The 27,259-nt window shown below is 24.1% G+C and overlaps 1 protein-coding gene and 1 long non-coding RNA gene across 2 annotated transcripts in view; one reads left to right on the top strand and one right to left on the bottom strand.

Moving 5' to 3' along the window:
• Positions 1-1,055: 1,055 nt before the first annotated feature.
• LOC105360839 (Myocardin-related transcription factor) overlaps positions 1,056-27,259 on the top strand; it is a gene marked incomplete at its 5' end in the record, with an annotated part of 202,216 nt that continues 176,012 nt past the window's right edge. Inside the window, one exon of the mRNA XM_011497839.1 lies at positions 1,056-1,086. Within this exon, the coding sequence (XP_011496141.1) occupies positions 1,056-1,086 (31 nt within the window). The remainder of the gene's footprint in view (positions 1,087-27,259) is intronic.
• Positions 3,742-16,830, bottom strand: LOC105360677 (uncharacterized). Its single transcript, XR_912813.1, has 3 exons — positions 16,422-16,830; positions 13,283-14,047; positions 3,742-4,289 (listed from the first exon to the last, which is right to left on the bottom strand). It is a non-coding gene; the product is annotated as an uncharacterized LOC105360677 (long non-coding RNA).

Here is a 27,259-nt window from a genome sequence, read left to right on the forward strand (position 1 = left end):
TATATATATATACATTTTAGATAGAGCATGACTTAAAATTTTTAAAAAATTTCTCAATGTCTCATTTAACCAATTCATAATTTACAAATAAAAAGAAATATTTTTTCCGATAATCAAGCAACAGAGAATAGTAAATTAAACACACTCTTACGCAAATTTGTGAAATCTATAAATATATGCCCACCCAGCAACGTTTTATATTTCACAAATTGGCGGTACGCCTAAATAAGCGAGTTAGTAACCGTCATGTTAAACCTGTAAATTAACACTGTATTTTATAAAAAAATAAAAATTAATTATAATTATTGGTAGAATGGTAGTGGTTTATTATTTTTTTGTTATTTCTCTATTTATTTTTTTTGTTATTTCTCTATTATAAAAATACAATTTTAAATTAACTAATATTATATGTATTTTTTCTGTATAAAAAAATTATTTCATTGAATTATTATATTGAAAAATAGAAATTGAAATTTTAATTCATTATTTTCAATTTGTTAGGAAATTTCGATACATAACTCAACGATCTCTTTATATATAGATAGGTATACATGCATGCATTCATATGTCGTAATTCATTCAAAATATTCACATATGCATGCTTAATTAAAAAATTTGGCTAACATTTTACTACATATTTTAAAAAATAATAAAATGGATACTTAATAATTGAATATGATATTTAATCAGTAGATTTAAAAGTAACTTAGAGTAAATAAAGTAGAATTCATAATATGCATTAAGTTTATTACATTAATCATATAATTAAATTATTAATTTTTATTTCCGGTGATTAAAAAAAATTGGTGTTACATGATCGTCAGATCAATCATACTGTTTTATTGAATTGTTTTTCAGCACGCCATCTTGTTACTACTGATGGAACTCTTCTATATCACGCCTCGCGCCTCCTTCTGACAGACTACGCGAAAATTTTCAAGATGGCCGCAACGTCGCGAGTATTCTAATCGGTCTATGATAGCAAAATCGTTCCGTGAGTGCTTTCTTTAGTGAGTGTCTGTAAAGTAAGCTGAGAATTCTTAGGTGGTGTGTGATTTCCTGGCCCCAAAGGGGCCCGCCAACAAGGTAAGTTTTGTTATCAACCGGCGACAACATACCGCCAAGTTCAGCAAAAATGTACACTCAACAGAATATTTCCAGCGGATTGTCTTTTATCGTTTATTTTATCTAATTGATTAATAATTTTGCGTTTTTATCTCAGTTGTTTTGTCATTTTTGACTACTAGTTTCTACGCTTAGTATTCTTTACAGCCAATGACTTTAAAGTGTGGCGGATCTTTCGAAACTTTTTTTTACGAGTGGATGCACATTTTCAACCCGGAACATGCTCTAGTAAATTATGTCATCAGTTGTTTTGGTTGCGGCTCATCAATCTGATCATCTGCTGTACTTGAAAAAATCCTATACGAAAGGTATCACTTATTATGAAAAAGCATAAAGATTTACGACCTCTTATCACGCTGTTATTCATTAAAAAGCGTTACCTTTCTGCAGTGAATATGACGTGTGTTGGTAAGCTAACTGACGGTTTCGAGATTTTCCTTAAGATGGCGGAATCAGTCAGTTAGCAGAACTAATTCTATGTATTTTAATCTTTTTGATTTAATTTAAAAGTTGATGTAATAGAATATAATATTTATTTATCGGCTTTTTTTCATTATACAAGACCAAAATTATTTATTGTATAATATAATAATATAATAATATAATAATGTAACATATTTCAGTTAATATATTATTAAATTAGTTTTCATTATTTAAATTTCATATGATTCATTATAAAAATCATAATCAATAATTCAAAGTGATTTAAACTTTAGAAATTCATTTAATTTTTTTAAAAATTTTTTATATAAAATATTTGTTCGTTAAATTAAAAACTTTATTTTTCTTGTTTGAGACAAAAGGGTATAGACATATTTCTATAACAAAGAATTATATATTATCTCCATTAATTTATAAAATCATCATTCTTAAAAGCTTAATATAATCTGAAAGACTATTTATTCTATTTAATATACACAAATATAAGTGAGTATCATATCTTATATTATAAAATTTTAAAAATTTAGATATTTTTAATATATGTAAGTAATTAAAAATATTGTATTTGAAGTATTCGTAGAAAATTTAAAAATGTTTTTTAATGATATATTTTATTGTGGTAATATTTATGAATATTTTGACAAAATCGTGAAAACGACACTATTTTGTTTACTGTTATGATTTATGTATTTAAAATTGTAACTTGCATTGTATGTACAAGCTACTATATAAAAAGAAAATTCATGTTTTAGTATAGTATACTTAAACAGTTACAAATATATAAAATATAAGCGTTAAATTTATTTAATCATATTAATTTGTAAGCAGGTTAACTAAATAAATGATAATAATTTTAATAATTATTATTATTAATAAAATTAAATTTGATAATTATATTTAATATTTAAATATTGAAGACTGATAGCTATTTTCTAAGGTGAGTTTTTTTAGTTTAAAAACTTCATATGTATTATAATCTACTCACATTGTAAATGATGATTATATATTTATGTGGAAGTCGAATTAAAATAACATGGCTAGTCAGAAATAATAAATTGAAGGGTTGTTTAGAATTATTTGTATATCTTAATTATAGTTTAAGATAATGATTAAGAGTAAGACTTTTATTTAAAATTTTTGTAACTTCAGAAATGTTTAAGTAAATGAAATATGTTGTTTTAACAGTAAATTTAAATCAGTTTAATTTTAATTCAATTAAAAGAATAATTTTAAGTACCTAAAAACTTATTCATATAATTATAAATTAATATAAATTACTTTTTATATTAATCTGATTCAATATGTATGGCTCCTTACTTTATGTAACTAATTTTTTTCTCAAATTAATAATTTTGGTATATCTATATTATTGAATATTATATGTTTGACAATGTATTATCAAAATTTAATTGATATTAAAATATTTTAGCCTACGACTATAATATTTATTAAATACTACTGAACATTCTGTTGTTTATTAAGTGACTTTTCATTTTAATTTTTTTGCAAGGAGTTTTAAATTATATGTACTGTAATTAAATGTTTTTTTTACAATTTTTTAATATCATTTTAAAATATATTATTTATTTAATGTTCTTATATAAATACTTTTTATGTATGTATTAAAAATCTGTTCAATTATGTTTTTTATAGATTAAATAAATATTTCATTTGTAGAGAAATTAAAAAAATTTTTTTTTATTTATTTATGGTTTATGAAGAACTATGCACATATGAGTTTTTTTTTAGGTGTATATAGATAATTTATATTATATTAAAAAGAAGAAATTTTTAAAAATATATTATCTAGAAAAATATTATTTCTATAAATTATTTCTAGATAGTATAAAATAAATAATAAAGTTATTTAAATAACATATTAAAGTTAATATTGTAGTATTTATTGATCTAACAAAGAACTTCTTGAGTGATAAAAAATGAAAATGAAAATGAGTATTTAAAAAGTGAGTGAATTGAAAAGTGATCACAAATAAATGAATTCTATAATTGAATTTTTGTAAATATAAATTAATTGTTTTTTTTTTTTATATTAGGAAATTGAATAAAATATAATGCATGTGTCGATCAAAAGTTTGTAACGTTGGCAAAAGTAAGTGTAAAAATAAAAATATTTTAACTCGTTAGCTAGATGAAGTTATAAAATTTTACGTCTTGTTCATGCAGAGAAGTCTTATTTAGCGTGAAATTTAGAAAGTCGTGCCGCCCATTTTCGGAGCCTTTGAGCCGATTGCCTTCTTCCCTTCCCGTACATTACTCCACATTGGTGTTCCAACAGAAGCCACAACGATTGCATAAGTGCCATCGGTTACCAGGGAGCGACTATTGCACCAAAGGATTTTGGAATTCGCCGCTAAAAAGCTCATGAAGAGAAGAGAGTGGGCGTTCGAGTCCTCGTGGAGGTCGGTAAAAAAGGTTGCTGTCGGGTCGACACGCGAGCGCGCACAGGACCACACACATGAACGCGCCGCGGGTCTTAGGGAGGCGGATATACGACAAATCGAAATAAAGCGGAGAGAATTTCGGCTCTGTCGACTCTCTACTCGTTTTCTTTTGGCTTTCTGATCCTCAAGAATTTTGTCCGTTCGTCGTTCGTCGACATCAAGCGGCATCAAGCGACTACTTGATAGTTCATTGCCTCTTTCTCTTCCAATCAGTAGCAGCACGCGTGCGCTGCCAGCACTTAACCAGAGTAGCTGTCAATTCTGAGGAGATTGGAGATTAAGAGAGCGATGGAATTAAAAGATGAATGAGGAAAGGGACCGCGACGAGCTACAAGTTCGGCTTTTCTCATTGCTAATTTCATATTTTAGTAGAAATAGCATTAACATTTTTTGTTGGTAAATTTAAGGTACTACATTCGGGGCTCATTGAGATAAAGAAGCACCTCGACATGCCAACTATACAAAATATTTTAGGACCGAATTTCTCCATTTTTGTTCTTTGGTGCTTACAAATTTCTTCGACATTAAAAAGTTGAAATAGTCTAAGTTTATGAATTGAAAATTAACAAGTAGTACTCTCTTGTCTCATTAATTCTGGTATAAGCAACATTAAAACTATAAACTTAAGAGTTACAGTATTAATAGTATTAATATAAGAAACTTAACATATATATTAATAGAATTAACAACTACAGCATTTTCAATCAATATTTTTACCGATTCAATGCATTTTATATCTATTTATATATATTGACATAAAAATATCGATCGACATAAAAATTCTTATATATAAAACAATTAGGATTAAGTATTTGAATAGTTATTATAAATATATTATTGGAACAAAACCATTTATAATTATACAATAATTAAAAACTTTCTAAAATTTCTAAAATTTAATATAAGTAGGATTACTTTGTAATTTCTCAGTCAGTATTTTTACCATGAGAAAGGCAATTAATACATATTCCTAATTAATACATATTAAGTTTAGATCATTGAAAAAAAATGAAAAATATGACTGCAAATATTTTCATTCGCATATAGCAACACATACGTGGTAAAACAACTTTTGAACCTAACATTTGAAAAGCATTTTGAAACTATTTTCAAAATATATAAATTATATGTATAATTATAGTTATAAATATTCTTTTACAAAGAATATTATTAACTTTTTTTAAAATTTATATGATAATTGATTAAACTACTCTAATTTACCTTGATTCTTGCATTGAATTTTCATTTTTCTTATTTATTAATTATTAAGCTCCTTCAAACTATTGAAATATCTTTGAGAAATTATTGAATTATAATAATTTAGAATAATACATTTGTATTTATCTTTGGTGTGTAACTATTGTTAATAAAATAATAAAATGAATTATAAGAGTAAAAGCAAATTGACTGAGTGTTAGTATTTTTTTTTCAATGAATTTGAATAATTATTTAAATAACAGTATATAATATTCTTTTCAATTAATAATTACGAATTTTATATGAAAATTGTCAAATGTCTTAAAAGAAAACTGTTGCATTATTTAATAAAATATAAAATATGAACAAAAAAGTCATCATCAATGATTTAATTATATTCAGGTAGTTGTATTTTGGAAGTAGAAATATCAATGCTCAACAATAATTTTATGCAAATTTTATAATTAGGTATTGTTATAATTGAATATATTCAATTAATTTTTGTATTCAATAATTTTCTTTCTTGTAGATTATCTAAAGTGATGACAGCAAAGTTAAAGAATTATTATAGTTGAAAGAAATGTATATTACATGGTATATATACATAGTCGGAAATTAAATATTAAAATGAATTATATTTTTATAGTTAGAGATTATACTTTTTTATCATAAAATCGATATTAAAGTAATAAATTGGTTTATTCTTGAATCTTTTTAATCATTTAGTAATATGAAAATGTAAGTAATAATTTCTTATTTATGAAAGAAGACATCATGTCAATTGAAAATGTATTTAGTATTAATAGAAATTTACGGATAATGTGTCGCAAAATCTGCCCGTATAATTTTCTTTTATTAATGCATTATTCCTACAATATATTAATATGTTAAGAAATTTTAATGTTTGTCGTCACAGATGCTAGAAGATACAATTTTGTATAGAATATATAAATTTTAACAAAGAAGCAAAGGATGATATTAAATATTACTTTTATTATGAAAAGGTTAAATTATAATTGAAAACAATGTGTAATCAATATTTTCATTTTTATCAACTGTGTTGATTGTGTTATAAAAGTTTTAAAATTCAGAGTATGCGACAGTTCTATTAGGAAAATAAGTAAGTAATAATGCATCATAATTTGTTCACACAAATATTAAAAATAGTGTTTTATTCATTTTTTTCCAATGCATATAAATATACTTAATTTATTTATTTGAATATAATTTAATAAAAATTCTAATACTTATTGGATAACAAGCTACTTATATATTTTAACTGATAGTGACTAGCGTAGGTTACATTTCTGTTATATTGCCTTAAATTTGTAAATGTAATAATTTGAAGGCTTTCAATTTGAAGCATTCTAAAAACTTCCAAACTACAAACTATAATTGCAACTAGAAGCTAAAATACGATACTAAGATTTTAATGTGTACTATGTAGAGTAGTGTACTATATATATATCATTTTAATACTATAAATGTAGTAAAATTGGCACTAATATCACACGTCCAGAATTATAGCTCTAAGAATTTTACCTACCTAATTTCTGCTAGTCTACGGTAAAATATATTTAAACACTATTAATTTAATTTAATTTGATTTGTATTTAGTAATATTTTTATTATATCAATTATGTTAGTTTGTTTATATTTTTATAAATTAAAGGCATATCTCTGAATTTTGTAATTATGATTTACAATCATCAAACTCATCAAATGATGAGTAAATCAATTTTTTTGAAATTTTTATTTATTTATTGCAAATTTATAAAGTGATCTTTCAATGAAAAAAGAATATTGCTAATAGCTAAACCTACAATGAACCTTTAATTCTAATGATTTCTGATGTTATTTCAAATAAAAAAGAAATTTCTAATTTTTATTAATGTATTTTAATAATAATTTAGATTTTGAAGAATTTTTGGAAAGATGAATATTAAAAATGATTCTTAAAGAAAAGTCTAATGAGAAGTGTATTTCAAATAAACATTTAACATTTTAATAAATGATAGTTATAATTTGAACGTTTAATTATGCTACTAATTTTGTTATTGTGATTTTTATTTATATATTATTTATTATCTGCTATATTATTATTTGATTTCTTTTATTTCAACATTCAATAAAATTTTAGTATACGAATTTTTGAGTTATTAAAACTTGTCAGATGATCTGTAAAAAGTAATATGGTTTTTTGTATCTTTTTTATTATTCAACATAATATAATTGTTATTTGAATGCAAAAAATGTTGTAAAAGTATAAAAAATATGAAGTGATAAATTAAAATTATTAATCAAAACATAAATATTTATTAAAAATTTTTTATTAATTTAAATGCCATAATATAATTTAATCTAATATCATACCACACTTTATAGGTTTACATTGATAATAGAAATATTAATACTACAAATTAAATAAATTGAAGATCGACCAATCATAGAAAGATTAACAAAATTGAAACTTTTAGTTGCTAAAATTAAGACACTCTTATCGATCAATCCATCAAATATTAAATTATTTAATTTTGAAAAATTAATTTGGCAAAGATAAAGCGACGTCATTTAGTGGCAAAACATAAGAATGAATTCGCATGTAAATGAGCTGAATTGGATAAATAGATTTATTCATAAACGACCCGCGTATGTAACGTTTCCACCTGCTTGCATGCGTGTGTTAATAGATGTCATCGCGTTTCGTATTTTGCAATACTGAATGACTATTTTTCGATCCCACATTCTATGTAACAGAGGTGACCGCTGGAAGTTATTCTTATTATATTCTTATTACAAATCTTTTTAACTTTGCTTTCTCATTTTTAAATTTAATTTATTTTAGTTATTGATGGTAAATCATTATCTTTTTAATTTTAAAGTTAGAGAGATAATAAATTTATTTAAAAATGATTTAGTATCAATAAAAACTACTAATTTTTTTAAGTTAATTGTGCAAAATAATTTATAAATATTATATAAAAAATATTATTTATAAATAAATTAATTAATTATATCAAAATGACTTAGAGCTCTTAGCTAGAATGTAATTATATTTAAATTAAATATTTATCAGTAATTTGTTATCTACTTTAAGTGAAAATTATTGTTTATTACAAATTTATTACAATTTATTACAATTTATAAATACAGAATACATAGTTAGAATAATCAATATCAGTATAATTAGAATAACTTATTTGTACAATTGGATTAAAAACTTGTATTTACAATAATTTACAATAATTATTATGTTATTAATAACAAAAGGGATTTATTCTTTGAATCGAAAAGAACATTTTTTCTTGCTTTACTGCATAAACCCGCGCATGGATTATAGGATAAAAGTCAGTGACCTTTTATTTATTGTTATATATTTTTTGTAAGTAGTACTCGTTAGATATAGATTACACCATTTGTATAAGCTAAAATATCAGTATTTTAACACAAGGTTTAAGGGAATTTGTAGTTTTTTTAAAATTGTACTATAATATAATTAACATATTTAAAAAGTTAATTGTAATCTAGAAAAATTTGAAATTTTTAATATTTAAAATAAATAAAGATTTCGATTATAGATACAAGATTCTTGTGATTTCTGATTTTTAATATCAAGTAAGGAGGTATATTTCATAAATAAAATAATAAGGATCAATAAATTAATTAGAATTTTTTGTATTCGATTATTATTGCTTGACAAAAATATCGAAGTTAGTATAAAAAAATCGTCACATCGATATAATTTAACAAATGAGATTAAAGTATTTTCAAATAAATTATTAAATTATGAAGTATAATATTATCTATAAAGATGTTTGAACAGTTTATTAAATTTAGTAAATTTAAAAAATAGTGTTTTGATTGTATGTAAAAAATGTATTAGTAATACTAGTTTTGTATAAATATGATAGCAATAAATTGAAATTTAACATTTTAGTAAGACATTAGTAGAGCTTTCTTTTTAAAGTAAAGTAATATTTGTAACAGGTTGATAAATTTATGTTCACGCTACAGTGTAAAAAGGAAAAAAAATAACGAGGACTATGCTTCAAAAGCATAAGCAAAGATGTTAATAAATCGCGGCGTCGACGCATTAATAAAAAAAATAAATAAATATCTGTGTTTTAAGAAACAATAATTTTGAGAATAATAATTACTGTGATATCATAAATAGAATAGCTTTACTTTGATTATTGCGGTTAGCAAGAGCGTTATGAAAGATTACTTAGGATTAACGTCTAAATTGCCATTGCCAATCTGCAATGAGGAGTTAATTTACCTGAAAATCTACTATGGAAGGAACGCGTGATTCAGAGTGAAGGTATGAATTTATTAATCTACCAACTCTAATTTACGCATAGATGCTTCCTTCTACTTGATACTTCTGGAAAGTATCTTAAATTTTATCTTAAATCGGTTTGAAATACATTTTTAAACTCAATCGTCAGAGCCGCCCGTTTATGTTAATTTTATCCCGCATAACATATCTTCCGTGATTTGCCTTATTTGTATATAATTGTATCATGTATCTATATATTTTTTGTATTTAGGTGCAACAAAGAAATTTTCATGCTGAAATTTGAAATTATTTCAAAAACTTATAACATATAAACATTCTTCACTGTTTACCTTTTTGTATTAATGTTAACATCTATATTTTACTTTTCATGTTCAAATTTAATAAGATGACTGCCTGAATATTTAAATATATTTCTAATAATTATGTATTATTATTTTTTTATATAAATATAAAATTTACATATGAAAATTTGAATAAATTCATAACAAATTATTTATAAGTGTTGTATTTGTTTATATAAAAAAATATGTAAAGATTTATGACAAGAATTAAAATTCTTTTTTATATTAATAGGAATTAATGGTTTGAAGAAATTATTGATTGAGTTTCTTACATATTTGTATATTTATGTTTGAAACATTTTACACATTAAGTTAAAATATATTTATATAATTAAATATATCACAATATTTTTATTACAGTATTGGCTAAAAATAGAATTTATAATGCATTATATTTAATTATTGCATAAGAAGCAATACGATACTTAAGATTTTAAAAAATAGTATTAATATTTACGTTATATTTATATTTATATTTATATACGTTAATATTTAAAAACTATAATTTTAATTATGATTTTAATTTCTATATTGTATTAAGTATATTATATAATATTTACTATAAATTATATAAATAATTTATAAAATTTATGAAAATAAAAATATAAATACTAACAATAAGTAATAATATTCTAATTTATAAATCGATATAAAATTTTAATAAGAGAAAATATATTATAAGCTTTTAAAAATTCATTTTCATCAGATTTTGAGAGGTTTTTGGTAATCAATATTGATTAATCGTTCAATGTAAAATTAAAATAAAAATTTACATCCGTCGAATGAAGATTAATATTTTTATTTATAATAAATACTTTGCTGTTATTTCAATTGAACCTGTTATGTTATCATTTAGTTACATGAAATTTAAATTCTTCTTAAAATTATTTTTAATTTGATACATATGATGAAATCTGTTCATTTTATTGAAATACTACTTTTTGAAATACTAGTCTTTCAGAGGATTAAATATTTGCTAATTAGTTCATACAATTTTATGTTTAATTTTTACTGGTTATCATATTTATTGATTTGATATATCTTTTTTATTTTATTAAAAAACTGAATATATATTTAAAATATATAATTAATATTGATCGTGTTTAAAACTTATGTAGAAACATATTCTGGATAACAGTATGCTTACTTTTATTATATTGAAATATTTTTTATCGTGAATAGAAGTTAATTCATTTTATTAAGTAATGAATAGTGCATATATAGGCTTTTTCTTAAGTTATCTAAAGGTAAATTTTTCAAGCAGTAGTAATTTGAAATACTTTTTTACAAATTCAAATTGACGAACATCAAGGCCCTTTTGATAATTTTGATGATGGATGTTATATGATAATTACAGCAGATTCTCTTTTTATTTTATTATAATAAATAACATTAATTTCATCTATTTGAGTTTGGTTTAAGTTTTCACAGAATTTGTACATTCCTTTCTAATGAAGTATTGTAGTTGTTATCGATTTATAGGTGACTTATTTTGTTGATTATTTGTTGATAAGGAGTTTAAATTTAAAATAAAACAAACGTTTGTTTTTAGGACACTAAATAGTATTATTAATATTAAAGAAAACCTGAAATTACAGTTCATGTATTAAGGTGTTCTATATGAAAATTTTGAATGCTTTACTTATTCTTAAAAAAAAAAGAGAAATCATTTTGAACATGTAGAAGGGAGCGAAGGGAAATTACAGAAATTTAATTTACATCGAACAAAATTATTTTATAAAACTCTTATAAATTTAAGATATATATCAGGGATTAAAATTTATATCTTTTTTAATTATTTCTGTAATATGTTATTAGCTATTTTATTTGTTTTAATAAAATAATATTGTATTACTTTAATCTGTCTTATAATTGATACTTAATATTTAATACTGTTGATAAAATAACAAGCAATAAAAATAATTTTGTATTCAAAATAAATCCAAATATATTATTATTCAATTAAAAAGAATCTATATTTTGTTAAATAGATTATAGATAAGAAGAATTAATGTTTCAAAAATAGTCATAGAAAAATTAAGATAAATTGGAAATTAAGGACAATTTCAATATTTTAAGTGTGATATTTATTTAATTATTGTACAATTATCTCTAATTAATAATATTACTATTTTCAAATTATTTGGAAATATCTTTGATTTATATATATATATATATATATATGTATATATAAGTAGATTTAAGTCATATCAATTTATGAAATTTAAATTTGATAATTGGTGAATTAATAAAACAAACGTGTAATTTATTTCATTTTAATTCATGAAATCAAAATGGTATACTAGTTTCCGTCATTTGGTTGCTTCGAATAAATAACTATTGAATAATTAATTAATGATATGGATGAATTCAATTGTATTATTTTTTATTTTGCTGTGTTCTGTAGTAAACCTGATGATTAGATAATGTTTGATTTTTTAGTTTACAAACTTTATGTGGTGTTTTAAAAGATACTAAAAAGTATCCTATTCCGTATCCTATTTATTTTAAACGAATTATACAATTTGTTGAATATTAGTTTACTAATCCTTTTTTTTCGTTTGTTCCAGAATTAATGTATTTATAGTCAACAGAATTATACTTGTATCTATTTTATTTTTGCATATTGATTTTTTAAGTAAAATTATTTTATTGATATGGATATTTATTATCCTACCTTACATTTTCATTTTATTAAAAATAAATCATTATATTTACGCTTTTATATAAATTCATTTGTTTATCTAAGTGTAAAATAGTATACAATATTTATTAGCAAAAGCAGGTTTTTCAAATCTTAATTTTTATATTTACAATTACATTTGAAATTTGTAAGTAATGTTGATTATATAATAAGTCTATTATAAAATATATTATAAATTTGTGTAGATATAACTTTTTACTTTATGAGGAGAATGTCAATATGTAACAAATTTTTAGCATTAAAGTGAAATTTTAACGAATTTTTTTATAGTAAATTATTAAAAATATTAAATGTAATAATTTAAGAAAACTAAAACTTCTATTTTGTGAAAAAGAGACCTTTTTAATTTAATAAGAAAAATGAAAATAGAATGAAATCTTGCAAGATTATAGAGCCTGCGTTAATATTCTGGGAAAATTTTATATACAGGATTCATTATTTAGTTAATAACGTTAATATTTAGTTAATAACGTTTTGAATTTCATTTAATATAATAATATTTGCTTTTTGCAATAAATAAAATTATTCGAAAAGCTTTTGCATAAATATTTTAATAATTTAATGATAATTCAAATGTAAATTACTATTCATTTCATAAGCAATTTGAAGGACTAACTGTTGAAATCCAGTAAGTTTTGAACAATTTAATTTTTTTTCAATAATATGATTTTGAACATTTTTTCATTTGATACTACAAAATAATCTTAACTACTAAATAATCCCCGATCTTTCATTGGTAATTCCTAGCAGAGGTATTTCGAGTTTTAAATTGAAGTCAGGCTATTTTTCTCAACTTAAAAATAGCCTTTTAGTGCGAGAAGAGAAGTTGATGATCTCCCAGAAGGAACGATTTCTATAATTGCCCTGCGTCTCTGATTCTCACGCGGAGAATTCCTTTTTACTGTATTCTATGTTTCAATGAATAATTTGCTTTGACTTTTTTCATTACTATCTTGCACTTCTTGCCCTTTGCACAGCTTCGCATCTTTGCGTTACGTGCTTCTATTTTATTTTCTTGGTTATGTCTTCGCGTTCTAATTATATGCGCTTGACACGGCTCTTTTGACTTTCTGAACCCATGTCTCCATCATTTGGACTCTTTTTCTTGCACTTTCTAATTCCTTGGACTTTTACGTATTTCTTTTCCGCATACTCTTTCTCGTTTCATCTGTCGTTCTCCCATTTTCTTCCCTTCCTTCCTTTTCTTTTCGTTATTCACATCCCATTTTTCTTGCTCGTATTTAACAGCCGCTTCCCCTGTTCGGCTTGTCATTTGGCCGACCTATTTCGCCTGTTACTTATAGTCCTCTTAATAAAAGTCTGGGAGTTTGGGGCTAAAAGCAGCCGCTATAAAAATCGTTGACTTGACTTGCGTTGCAGCCGAAGTTTCGCTGGCCGGATGACACGGGAATAACTGTCAGAATAGCGCTGTTGAAATCTTTCACGCGGATCTTCTATTTTCTTTTTCTAAATTGATCTGCAAAATCCATGATTACATCCAAATAGAATAAGATTTCAGCGTTAACTTTTACTATAAAGTTAACTAATGCTAATAAACTTTTGGTAAGATAAATATTTTGTGCGTTGATCATACTATATATTTTATCCTGATATTGTAATCCATTTCTTTCACATCTATACGCAAATAAAAAAGAAGGAGAATTATTACTCTACATTATATAATGCTTACTATTATAAAAAAAATTTTTTATCAAAATCAATATATTCATTGCAATACTATTGAACCTTAGAAGATATATAAGAAATGATTCTTTAAATTGAATATTTAAAATAGAATTAAGAAGTTTTATATTATAGTGTTTAAATGTATGTATAAATATCAAAATTAGTTCATATATAATCTTAAATCTCGAGTATAAGATAATAGTTAACTGTTATTGATTGTGTGCAATAAATTTTTTATATAGATAGCATTAAAAACTTTAACTGAATATAATAATATTATCTTAATAATAAACTCCATGGTAATATACTTAATACATTTTTTTACAAGTTATTTACCAATTTTTTAATATAATTCAAGTATGCACGTTCGTATAATTATTTTTAACAATTGTAGCTAAATAGTAATGGAATAGACATTAAAAAATATTATTTATCTTTAAGGTACTAGACAAACAAAAAGAAAAACAATGTGGGTCTAAGCGTACATAATGCTTTGTGTCAAATCTCGATTTCTCCATTAACATATCGTAACGTGTAAAATGCTTAATTTGCTAGATATATTTTTATACAAACAGCAATTATTATTCGCTAAAATGCCAAAATCATAAACAATTAAAGGATATGTAAACTTTTGCAGTTAAAATTAGCATCTTAAATTTTTTTAAATCTTAGAAGATACGATCAATGAATAATTTTGCTATCTTAATTTATCAAAAATATAATTAGACTTGAACATTTTTTTTACAGAAATAAGCCTTATATTAATTTTACGTATACAACATTACATAAAATGTAGAAAATTTGTAAACTGTAATAATAAAGTATTTTTTAAGGAAATATATGCGATTATATTTTTAATTAACAAGATCCAATATTTTATACAATAGTACATTTTGAAAACAAATTTTACTTACTTATATATACATACACACATGCACACGGATATATTACAAATCTCAAGGAATTATCTTTACATTTATGTGAATCAATTTATGTAATGTATCCGTTATGTAAATTAGTTATAAATTAGAATTATGTTGCATATACGGTTAAATAATTTAATTTAGATAATATTTTGTTAAATAAAATAAATATTTATAAACTAACAAAGAAAAATTTATTCTGTAACATTTCATTTTAATACTTTTATAAAAATTTTATTGGATAAAGTACCAGTATAAATATCATATCTATGCTATATACATTGACATATATTTAATTAATCAATTCTAAATTACTAATTTTACAAAAATTACATTCAAATGCAGCTAATCGTTATAGTAGGATGGATGTTAACTATTTTATAGTTGAGGTTAAAATTATATATATATATATATATATATATATATATAATATACAATTTATTGCTTATATAAAAAATAAAATTTGTTTAGGCTAATCGACAATATATTAGGAATATTTTTAATGATAGATCTTGCAAATATTTATTTAAAATAGTAATACTTTCTGGACTAAAATAAGTTTTATTATGTATATTATTTAAAATTGATTAATTTTTTTTTATATTATAATATGTTGGGAAAGTTTGTATAACATTGAATTTAATTCCATTATTATTACCTACAATTTCAGGAAATTTTAATAAAAAGATTAAACGCAGCGGTAAATAACTGTAGATTTTATAAATTTATTTATTGAAAGAGAGTGGACAAGAAGAGTTAACTTTTTGTAATTTTTAAATGATTTCGAAATGTAATTTGGCCACGTAGGGTAACATGAATATATAATATATTAAAAAAAAAAAAGATTTGATATGTGCAATTTAAAGAAGTGGAGGTTTAAAAAATTTTGGTAATATTTATGAATTAAGATACATCATCAAAGTAAAAGCCAATAAATTCTTTGTTGATCAATACAGCCTGAACAAGTTCATGTAGTCGAAATATAAGTAACGGTTACGTGTTAAAGACACTCATTTCATATTATCTTTTCACGGTATTTTTATTATCTTCAATCGATCACTATTTATTATTCACATAAGTTTATAATACTTTTCATTTTTATTATTAAAGAGTTGAACAATGCGTAATTCAAATTTTACAACAGTATATCTTATATTATATATCCTTAGGGATGAATTAGAAAACGAGGAATAGCAAAAACTAATAAATGTCTGAATTATTTATACGTAGTTTTATCCTTACTTTCGGTCGTTCATTTTCATTTTTATTAATTATTGGTCTTTAATCTGTCATTGTCAACGTAGCTTTCTCTTTTCTTGCTGCTGCTGCTGCTGTTACTCGATGTCTTTTTGCATGTACTCCTTCGCCACCCCCGGCAGAATCGCTTTCTCTTTTTCGCACATGAGTTGTCTTCTCGTTTCTTCCTTGATGTCGCGTTAAAAGGGAGGTCGAGGCGGGAGAAAAAAAGAGGCACACGCGCGAACTAACGTCGCAAATTATAACGAAACAGTTGCGGAGGCAAGTGACGCTGGTTTAGTTCGAATACAAGAGTAGGGAGAAGGAGAATTTTGTATTTTTGGCTTGCAGTGACTCATTTCGCTCTCCTTTTCCACCTACACAATCGCATAGTCATGCTCTCACTCGGTGGCTCACCTTCGCAAGTATCACTGCGTCCTTCTTGCGCTGCATGCGCGTTTTCGCATAACCGCATTATGTAATATCGAAGCGCGCGTGCAATGCAATGCGTTACACATAGTGCCAGCAACAGAGAGAGCGACAAAGAAAGAGAGAGTGAGAGAGATGTAGAAGTTTTTGGATCTCATCGGTATCCACTAGCCAAGTTTTGTAGAAAATCTTTGCAGTCGTGTAATGCTCGTATACATAATTTTTATAAAAAATTTTCCATATTTTTAAATATGTGAAAGCAATTTTAACATCAATCGTTTAGTATAACTTTTTTTGCTCTGTTAATCTTATCATTAGATAATTAATTTCCATAGTCTTTCCAAATTGTTACTAAAAAAATCTTTCATTCCTGTATATTTCTAATAATTTATTTATACTATATATTAATAATTCTTATAAATATTTAATTTAAATAAACTTTTTATAATATAATTATTGGCAAGTAATAATTTTTATTTCTTATAAGAATATCTATTGTTAACATTGTCTTGTATAATTTTACTAGGTCAGTCGCGTGCTGCATCAACAGATTTGTGCATTAACCTTGTATGTTAAAATAACTAATATAAAATAAATATGAAGAGCTATCAAGAATTTTGCGTTAAATTTTAAAGAATATGTTATGTACGTAAATACAATAATATAAAATTATTTATTCAAATTTTTATAAATTTAAAAAAAGAAATTTCGTTTAATTCTTTCAAATAATATCGAATTCATTTCAAATAATATATATAAATTTCAATAATATATGAATAAAAAAAAATTATATAAAATGTATTTATTTTTTATTATTTGATATTTTATTGAAATCATAATCATTCATGTTGATCCATGGATATTTTGGTAATGAATAGTATTTTGGCATTGCTAAAATAAATTATTTCAGAATTTTTTAAAATTATTTTTATTAATTATTTTAATTAATATTTATCCTAATAACTATTGAACTGACAACTACAGGAGGAAATGCAACGATGACGAGAGACGATAACGATGAGTCTTACGACGGACGTGTACTGAAGAGATAATGTGAATCCATCCACAATGTGTTACAATTAATCAAGCCTTCTACATCGTACAATAAAAAATCACATACATTAAACATCTTTATGCATTAAAATAAGATTGATATTGTATTTTGCGCGAGGTATATCGATCAAAGTGATTGTATGAGGATATTGCACCAATATTCAAGTCTTTTGAGCACTCTGACCCCATAAACGATTGAATAATGATAATATACCGGCCTTACAATGACATCAGCTATAAACACATTGTTAAACTTGTGTTTATCATGAGCCATTCATTCTCTTTGAGAATAATCGGTTACAATTTACTTGGGACGATAATGGAGAGATACAAAGAGAAAACAGAAAGTAAAATGCTTACATTAAAAGATCTTTAAAAAAAGAGAAAGATGCGAAAAATTTTGCCCATTTTTCGTCCTTACGCTTACAATCAAATGCAGTTAGAAGTGAAATTATAATATATAATTATAATATGGAATAAAATTTAAATAATTACTGAATATTGGTTTTATAAAAAATTACTAATCTGCATACTATTATACTTGAATGATTTATAGAATATTGTTTAATATTTGCAATTAGTTCAAAACACAATTTTTCACAATTAAAAATATTCTTTTGAAAATATTATCTTCAACATTAATTTTATTAATTATACATTCAAACTTAATTTTTATATACAATAATTTATACATTTTTAATTCGTGACAAATGCATTCAATACGTATGCAAATATAATGATTAAAAAAAACTTGGTAATATGTTATTGGTATATAATTTAAAACTATATTTTTGTTAGAGTATTCCAGATCATTTTAATACGCTGTTATTAAAAAAGTATTATAATTTTTTATTGAATTGCATTTATGCCTAGTTAAAAATTAAATTAATTTAATTTCGGTTTAATATAATTATTTGTAAACAATTTAGGTCATATGACATTGTTAACATAAATATTAATTATTTTTATATTAATTATTTAATGAACGGTGAGCAAGTTCGACAGTATAAATTTACCGATTAGGTAACTATTTACATAATAATATAAGTAGATAGGCTGCCAAAGTATGGGTCTATAAAAAATCGATTAAGTATAACATTTTTTATAAAAACATACTAGGCAGGTACATTTGAAGCTCACACATTACAGTACACATGACAATATTTCTGTTTTAAACCAAACTTGTGTCTGTTACAATTGATTGATATTAACTTGAATAACTCTTAGTATATATTATATGACATACAAAGATGAAATGTAAATTCAATGGTAAAACAACTTGAGTATTCGCATATGTATTTATGCACAGGTATTACCATTGATTTTGTCAACATCTATACCTAATTTTCACTTTACACTTTCTCTCTCTCTCTCTCTCTCTCTCTCTCTCTCAGTTTATCTCTTATCTGATCACTCATCTACATACAGACTACCACCCATTCGTTGAACATCTTTAAATTTATTAGACTGAATTTAAGTATTAAATTGATTATCTGCAAAAAGATATAGAATATCACTAATTCAATATTTTTAAATCCAAATTCTAAAGCATTTATTTGTTACTGATGTTTTCATAATGAAATATGCATATGTATTAAAAAAATATTAATAATTAAAATTCATAAATAATGTATAAAATTATAGCTTATAATTTGTTGACAATCATAGATAAAAAAAACAAAACAAGTGCTTTCATATAATTTAGTTATTGGTTTTATATTTATTAAATACAATTGAGAAATTGGAATTTAACCTTTTGTAACATTTATCATCAAACTTTTTACTTTTCAAAACCTCCTTTTTAATATTAAAAAATGATTTAATTTCTATTAATTGTTTTACATTCATTCTTTGAATATATTTATTATTATTATTTCATGTCTCATTAATTTCTCTTTAAAATATTATTTTATTACTAATAAATCTATACAAATAATTTAGGATACATTAAGAATATGAATGATTTTTCAATTATTACTTATAGAAATTATTTATCTGAAATATTGTTGTTATCTCAAATCGTAATCAGTTAAAAATACGGGTTTTGGAATGAGAATTCGTTTATCAGCAGACTATATGAAAGGCATATAATATTTATACTATTATTTACGCTATAATAAAATCTATAATTAAAAAAAAAACACTTAGCTGTCCTTCTTAAAACCAAAGATGAAATTAACACCAATTAAAATGCATTAAAAGATGGATTATGTGTTGTATATATAATTATACAAAATATTTCCCATAAAATGTGATTTTTAAATTTTAGAGTAAATGAAAACTGTTTTATTGATATTCTTATACTCTAAGGAATTATATAAATAAAATTTATTTTTTGAATAACATATTTATTACGGGTTTTAATATAATAGATGTTTACCATATAAAATCGACTTTTATATAATTATAGTACTATTCAATTTTCTTAAGTGTTGGATTAGACCGCATACTCCTTCATATTCTAATTAAAGTTATAAAACTAATTTTATAGACAAGTCTGTTTAAAAATGACTACAATAATTACTGCATGCTTTTTAGTATTATACATTTAACGGGCAATTTTTATTGACAAAGCAAATTATATTTTGTCAGTTAACAGAATTATTTTCTTATAAATTATTATATTATCTTGTTGCTTACTGGAAATGTAACTTCACGTGTTTCGAAATTTAAAATAAACTGTTAATTGGAGTTTCATAAAGATTCAATATTGCATCGATTTTGATTATTGCTTTTTGACAAGAAAAGAATTAATATTTCATTTAAAATTGAATGATTAAAAAAGGACAGATAATCTGAAATGAACTGGTTGCTAAATTCTAGTGATGAAATGATCGAACAAATAATTCATTAAAACGTGAAAGTTATAACGCTGAGCAATCATATGCAGTCGTTTGGATTGCGACAAGCGTTATTTAAAAATTGACGGAAACGTCAGTTACAACTGCAGAAAATTTAGGTTACCGGTGTTACACGTCAACTGTCACGTCATTAGGCAATTGTTTTCAGAATAATATCATATACTTGCAACACGAGTACTTTGGCAGGCGCGCAACCCGCTAATTACCTGAAACAGTCTAAAGCGTTCGTCTCTCCTCCCTAACTCTGTATGCCTATGTGGCTCTGCAAATACTAGAGAAGGAAAGTAAGCGAGAAAAAGAGAGGGTCGACGGAACTTGTGATGCGTCCACAATGGATCTGGGTCGATCTAGAAATAACCTCAAATGTATTCAACCTCCTCCGCTTGCTAGAACGCCTGCTAGATTTCCGTGACGAGAGAGAACCACTATAAGACACCACCCGTGATTTTCTCTTCTCCCCTACCTTCCTTACCCTCACATAAGTGCAAACGCACGTGTTTACCTTTGCTTTTTCGCATTTAGTGATATCAATCCGCTACGTTCTCCAATGAAAAACGTGGTGCAATCATAGTGATGAGGCGTTAGAGTGAAACGCTCTCTCATTGGTTGCTCACCGCGAATCATTATTTGAGGAATTGTCAGCTTTCTACTCGATGTTGAGTCGCTACTCTAGACTTCACCTAGATGAACGTCTCATGGGATTTGTGGAGATTGCACCGATAGAATGGCTTGGATTCCAGAAAAGGCTTTTTGTTTTTATTACTCGAGATGATGCAGACGTTCTACACCTGTATTTCGCTTTCAACCTCTACTTATATTTCATTGATATATATATTTTCCTTACATTATAATATTAATTCTCTGAGTATCGAACATTAATTTATCAGTTTTATCATTTTCTAATTGTCTTTTCCAGGTTATGATATATATATTAATATAACAAATTAGTATAAATTATTCTACTAAAAACGGCTATGTTGTACTAATGTTTGAAAATAATTTAGGTTCGTCCTAAAGCATATCTATTAATTATTCATTTTAATATTTTTCATTTTTTCATTAATAATAATATTAATATTATCATTAATAGAGTTAAAATGTTTGTAATGTATAAAGTTTTTCACGTACGAAAAATCTATCAAAATTTGTTCACGTATAAAGCGAAAGCATTAAAGTTTAAATTGGTTATCTTGAAAACTAAAACTACTTAGTTAACTAATATACTCTTATGTAATTTAAAATAAAAAAATTATAGTAATAGATTGTACCTAGAAATATTTTAAATTGTAGAAATATTTCTTTTATGCAATTTCTACTTTATGCATGAAATTGCAGTTTAATTATAAATACCATTTATTCAAAGATTATATACAATTTTCAAGTTGATTTTAATAATTCAGAATGAAAAGTGACGAAGGTTCAGTACTTTTCGGGCAATATTACAGTCTCGTCGTTCTTTCAACGAAAGAAAGCAACGAAATTCCGCCTACATTTTACTTTAGTTTCTTCAATTGAGGAAAAAGAGACGATTGCTAAAAACCGTACATCATCCATTGGATGAATCATTGGGCGTGAAAGTATATAGCAGTATGTGAGGGGTAAGATCAAATCGCTGTGTTTGGATCCTGTGGCAGTTTGCGTAGCAGCTGTCGCTTTGATTCACTGCTTCCTGCGCCCGTCGTCTTATTTTTGTCGACGAGCTTCAACATTTCTTTCTACATTTTTTTGCCTTCTCCCACAACACTGAACGAAATGTTCTTTTTCGCTTCCCTCTGGTTTCGCCTCTTCATTTAAACGTACTTTATTATTTCATTTTTAATATAGCGAAGCATACAACGATCAAATAAAAATTCATCTCGTACACAAAAAATTAATATAGCTTTTATATAAATTATTTATATCTGAAAGATTTTCATATATTATGTCCCTTTTATAATTTCTATAAATTCTATAATAAATGTTTCAGTAAACCGATTAAAAATATAAGAATAATATAAATAATATGCCTACAATAGTAAAATTGTTTAATTATTATCATTTTTATATTTATCTATTATATTTATCGAAGTATAAGATTCTAAATAATACAAATTAAAAATATAATTATTTTATTATTAAATATCTCGAATTATTAAGTTATTATAATTTTTTATTATAAGAATTGTCTAATGTTAAATATCGATCTACAAATCAAGTTTTCCATTGCCTTTATATGATTATAATACAATATTCACATCATAAACAAAATTTATATTAATTTATTAAAGACTTATTGATTATATTTGTAGAAAAATCCAAATTTAAAGCGTATAAGTATTTTTGTTTATAAAATAAAAATATACGATATATTACAATTCTTCTTCTTCAAATAATAAATAACTTAAACATTTTATCCTCAAAATAATTTTTATATTTTATCAGTGCATGTATATCTCGTTTTATTTTGTTCTTCTTTTCATCCTAAATATATGTCAATAATTTAAATTCTCAAACAAAAACTTTGAGTGAGATTTCGACAGTTTTAAATTTCAATTAAATGCTGTTTCATTATAAATAATAATGAAAATTTCTTGTTTTATCTGGGCTCTTTTTCTACGCATTTGAATTATAATAATAAGTAATTTTATAGACTTTTTAATTATCTAATAAATAAAATAATTTTGAAAACGAGAAACCGACAAGTATGTCCAAAAATTGAATTATAAAAACATAAAAATATATATTATTTGATATGATGATATTTCATCAATTTCGTGGATTTTAAAATAATAAAAACTTTGAAAAAAATATAGAAATAGTAAAAATAGTGTAATTAGGAAAGATTATAATCAAGTAGCAGTCGATAACTAAATAAATTTTATTTCAAAACTAATTATCTCGCTTGTTTCAAGAGCTTCACTCGCAAATGTACAGTTATTTTTTAAGGATAAATCTTCTTCAATGCCGTTCTTCATAATAACTTTATAGATTTTCTATGTCTAGGAATTGTTTAAATTATTTATAATCATTTAAAAAAATTTGTTAAATATGCTTATAAATTAAATTGTGAAATGAAATCGAGTTGTTTTTATGTTATGATGAAATCGCACGGATTCCATATTGTTTCTAGGCGACTTATATATGGAACCAGGAAAATTCTTGATGAAAAGCCTGTATATTCTCTTTAGTTGCAACATAATTTATTTTATTTGCTGTAATATAATATAAGTACAAAAATTTAATATGCGGGTCTAATAAAGAATTGTATAACTTATATAATATATATAATAATAATAATAATAGATAATATAATCTATAATATACAATATATATATAATATATATTATAATATATAATATATAATATAATAAAAATATAATACTAATATAACTATTAGTATTCAGAATTAGTTATTTTTAATGTTTTTAATGCTAAATCATTTACATAAAGAAAAAAAAATTTTAATGCAGTAAATAAATTTCTAGAAATTAATATCTGTATGTATATTTTTCTATTATATGATATCATTTTATCATTCTATTATATCATATCAACTTTTATATACTAAAATGATAAAGTACAAATTTTATTAATTTTGACACCTTTCATACTAAAAGAAAAACATTTTTTTCTATATGAATATAATGATATAAAAACGAATTTAGATTCCAAAATGAAAATTTGGATAAAATCATTGTTTTAGCATATCTTTATTTTATCTAAAATAATTCATTGTTTTGAGTAACCAATATTTTTTGTGGTCTATGAATTGTGAAAAAATTATTAGTAAAAACAAATTTTGGCATAACAGTCATCTAAATTTACTTACAATTTGTTTTTCATTATATATATGAATATTTTTATAAGTACTAATGACAATTGAAGTAATTCATTCGGAAGAAATATATTCTTTTGAACGTTAGTGATTATGTGATGGGGATAATTGCATTATGTGTTATGTGTAATAGTGGTAAGCATGATCTTATCGAGGTTTCGTCTCTTCCAGACGTAAAGCATTTTTAGCGGTGAGCGGCGGAAAATAGAAGACTTCCCGATTGAGAATCCAGGTTGGGTGACGAGGCAACTGAGGCGAGAGCGCACTATATAATAGTTATTCCAGCTCAGTTTTGTATCACGTCATCACTTTCTCTGCGTATGATTTACGCATTACTCGTTAAGCATAATTGGTTTAATTTGGCTTCAAAAATTTCACTATAAGAGTAGAAAGAAAGAGTAAGATTTTAACAATTTATGTGGGCCACGCCTCTGCTCGGACGTTAGTCTTGGTTGATGATTTGTTTTGATTTTATCTATTTATTCGGTTGAGTCCAGTCGAGGAACGAAAGACTTGCGCAATTTGTCGCAAGTCCGAGATAGCGTTGCGCAACGAGGGACTGTCGTCGGGGGGTGGGAGAAGGAATGTCGTGGGCGACTGATGCTGAGGACACTCAACGAATTATCTAAACACTTATCTATGCCCTCATGTTCCATTAGAATTTTCCAAAGATGGAAAAATAATCGGTAGACAAGTGTGTATGATTCTTTGGATTATACCAGGTTCATATTTAAATTCAATGGGGATTATTTTCAGTGCGAAAACGATTGTATAGATGTAGTTGATACTTTTAGACTAATCTGTAAATTATTAATTTTGGTATAAATATACATTATTTAACGTTAATTTAAAAGCATATATTTTGATTGCTATTATAACTTCATATAGAGAGAAATATATTGCGATTATTCAAAGTTAATACTTCGGTAAATTGCTTCAAATCACCACTTCTAAAATACAATTATAAGAAATTATAAATTTAATTAAAAATATATTTAGATTTTTAATAAAAGTATGTTAGATTTTTTAATAAACGTATACTTTTTAATATTTAAAATTAATCACTAGAGGAATATTACGTATAATTTAAAAATAGATCATTTTTAAGCCAGATAAGATGTTTACATTTTAAATACTTTACAGTTGCGAGGAAGTATATTTACATTTTCATTGTATGTTCAAAATTTTGAATTATATCAACAATTTTCATATAATGTATAGTTTCTTAATAAAATAAAATAATTATAAAGTAACATACAAATGATGCAATAAATTGATAAAATTATTCGTATTCACTATATTTACTTTAGATTTCAATGTGGATTAAATTTTGAATTTATCGTAAAATTTACTTGATTTGAACAATTAAATAATTTTTTATTAATTATTTATTTATTAATAATTTATTTTCAATTTTAAAAATATTTTTTAAAAATTAATTAGATATATGTTAAAAAAAATTAATTATCGTTTAATTAACATAATGAATTTTTAGTCAAATAAATATGTATTCATGTAAATAATATTGAAGCTTTTACTTTCTTTTTTTTACACTTGTATACTTGTTGAACTTGTTAAATAATATTTAAAGAAAAGTGACAATATGAGAAAATTTTAAATAGAATCCGTGTACAAAAGTCACACTCGAAGTTCGAAAAGTAAACCACATAAAAATAATAATATATAAAAGTTTATAAAAATAAGAAAACAAGTTCACAGAACCTTCCAGAAAATGAACACAGGAGAAACGCGGTCTCCAAGTTGCGTTATTAATTGCAATTGTACGTGTAAGAATGACGATATAGTCAACATTGGGTGCGACGAGAGCCGACTTATATTTCCCCCTAAGGTGTGCAGTTCTCAGCGGCTATAGAAAGTTATGGCGTCAGACTAAGTAGTAATGCTTCTTTAAAGTACGAATGGTCAGCCAGATTACGCTATTAAATGGCGAAGGTCGTTCTAGGTCGTTTTACGTTCTAGTTCTTAGTCAATCGTTTACGACATTAAATTGATCTACTTTTTTTTATTCCGTTCTTGAAAATCGCTTGTACGCTGATTACAAAGCGAAATAAAATTAAGCCGCGCTAATCCTGGCTAATTTATATCTGACATAATATTATGAGTCAAATTAATTTTATGCTTTTGATTTTTGATGAATGAATAAAATTAATAGAAATGATGAAAATTATATAAATTTATTTATTTAATTGCATCTCTATAACTAATCTTTCAAATAATTATTAAACATATTTTTGGTGATTTGGGTTTTATTTTATATTATATATAAGTTTATTATTAAAATCTCATTGATAAATTAATACAACATAAATCCAGGTTGTAAACTTTTTTGTTGTTAATATTATTATTATTATTCTATAAACTTTTAAAATTACACAACTATAAAATTCCATTCATCATTGAAGGTACATTAGATTTGGAGAACATACAATTTAAAGTAACTAGTATTTACATTTTTTAAATTAATGTGATTTAATTTAAATTTATTTTTAGTATTTTTATAAATTTAGGTTAGAATATTTCTTAATTTAGTGAAATATAAACTTATAATAATGAAGTCTTGAATTTTATAAATTTTGCAAAATAATAAAAATGTGAAGTAATAATTATAAATTGAAATAAGTTAAATATTAAAGTAATATATTTAAAAGAAATATATACAAAATATG

This window comes from Ceratosolen solmsi, unplaced genomic scaffold, assembly GCF_000503995.2.
Source record: "Ceratosolen solmsi marchali unplaced genomic scaffold, CerSol_1.0 scaffold47, whole genome shotgun sequence".
Lineage (NCBI taxonomy): Eukaryota > Metazoa > Arthropoda > Insecta > Hymenoptera > Agaonidae > Ceratosolen > Ceratosolen solmsi.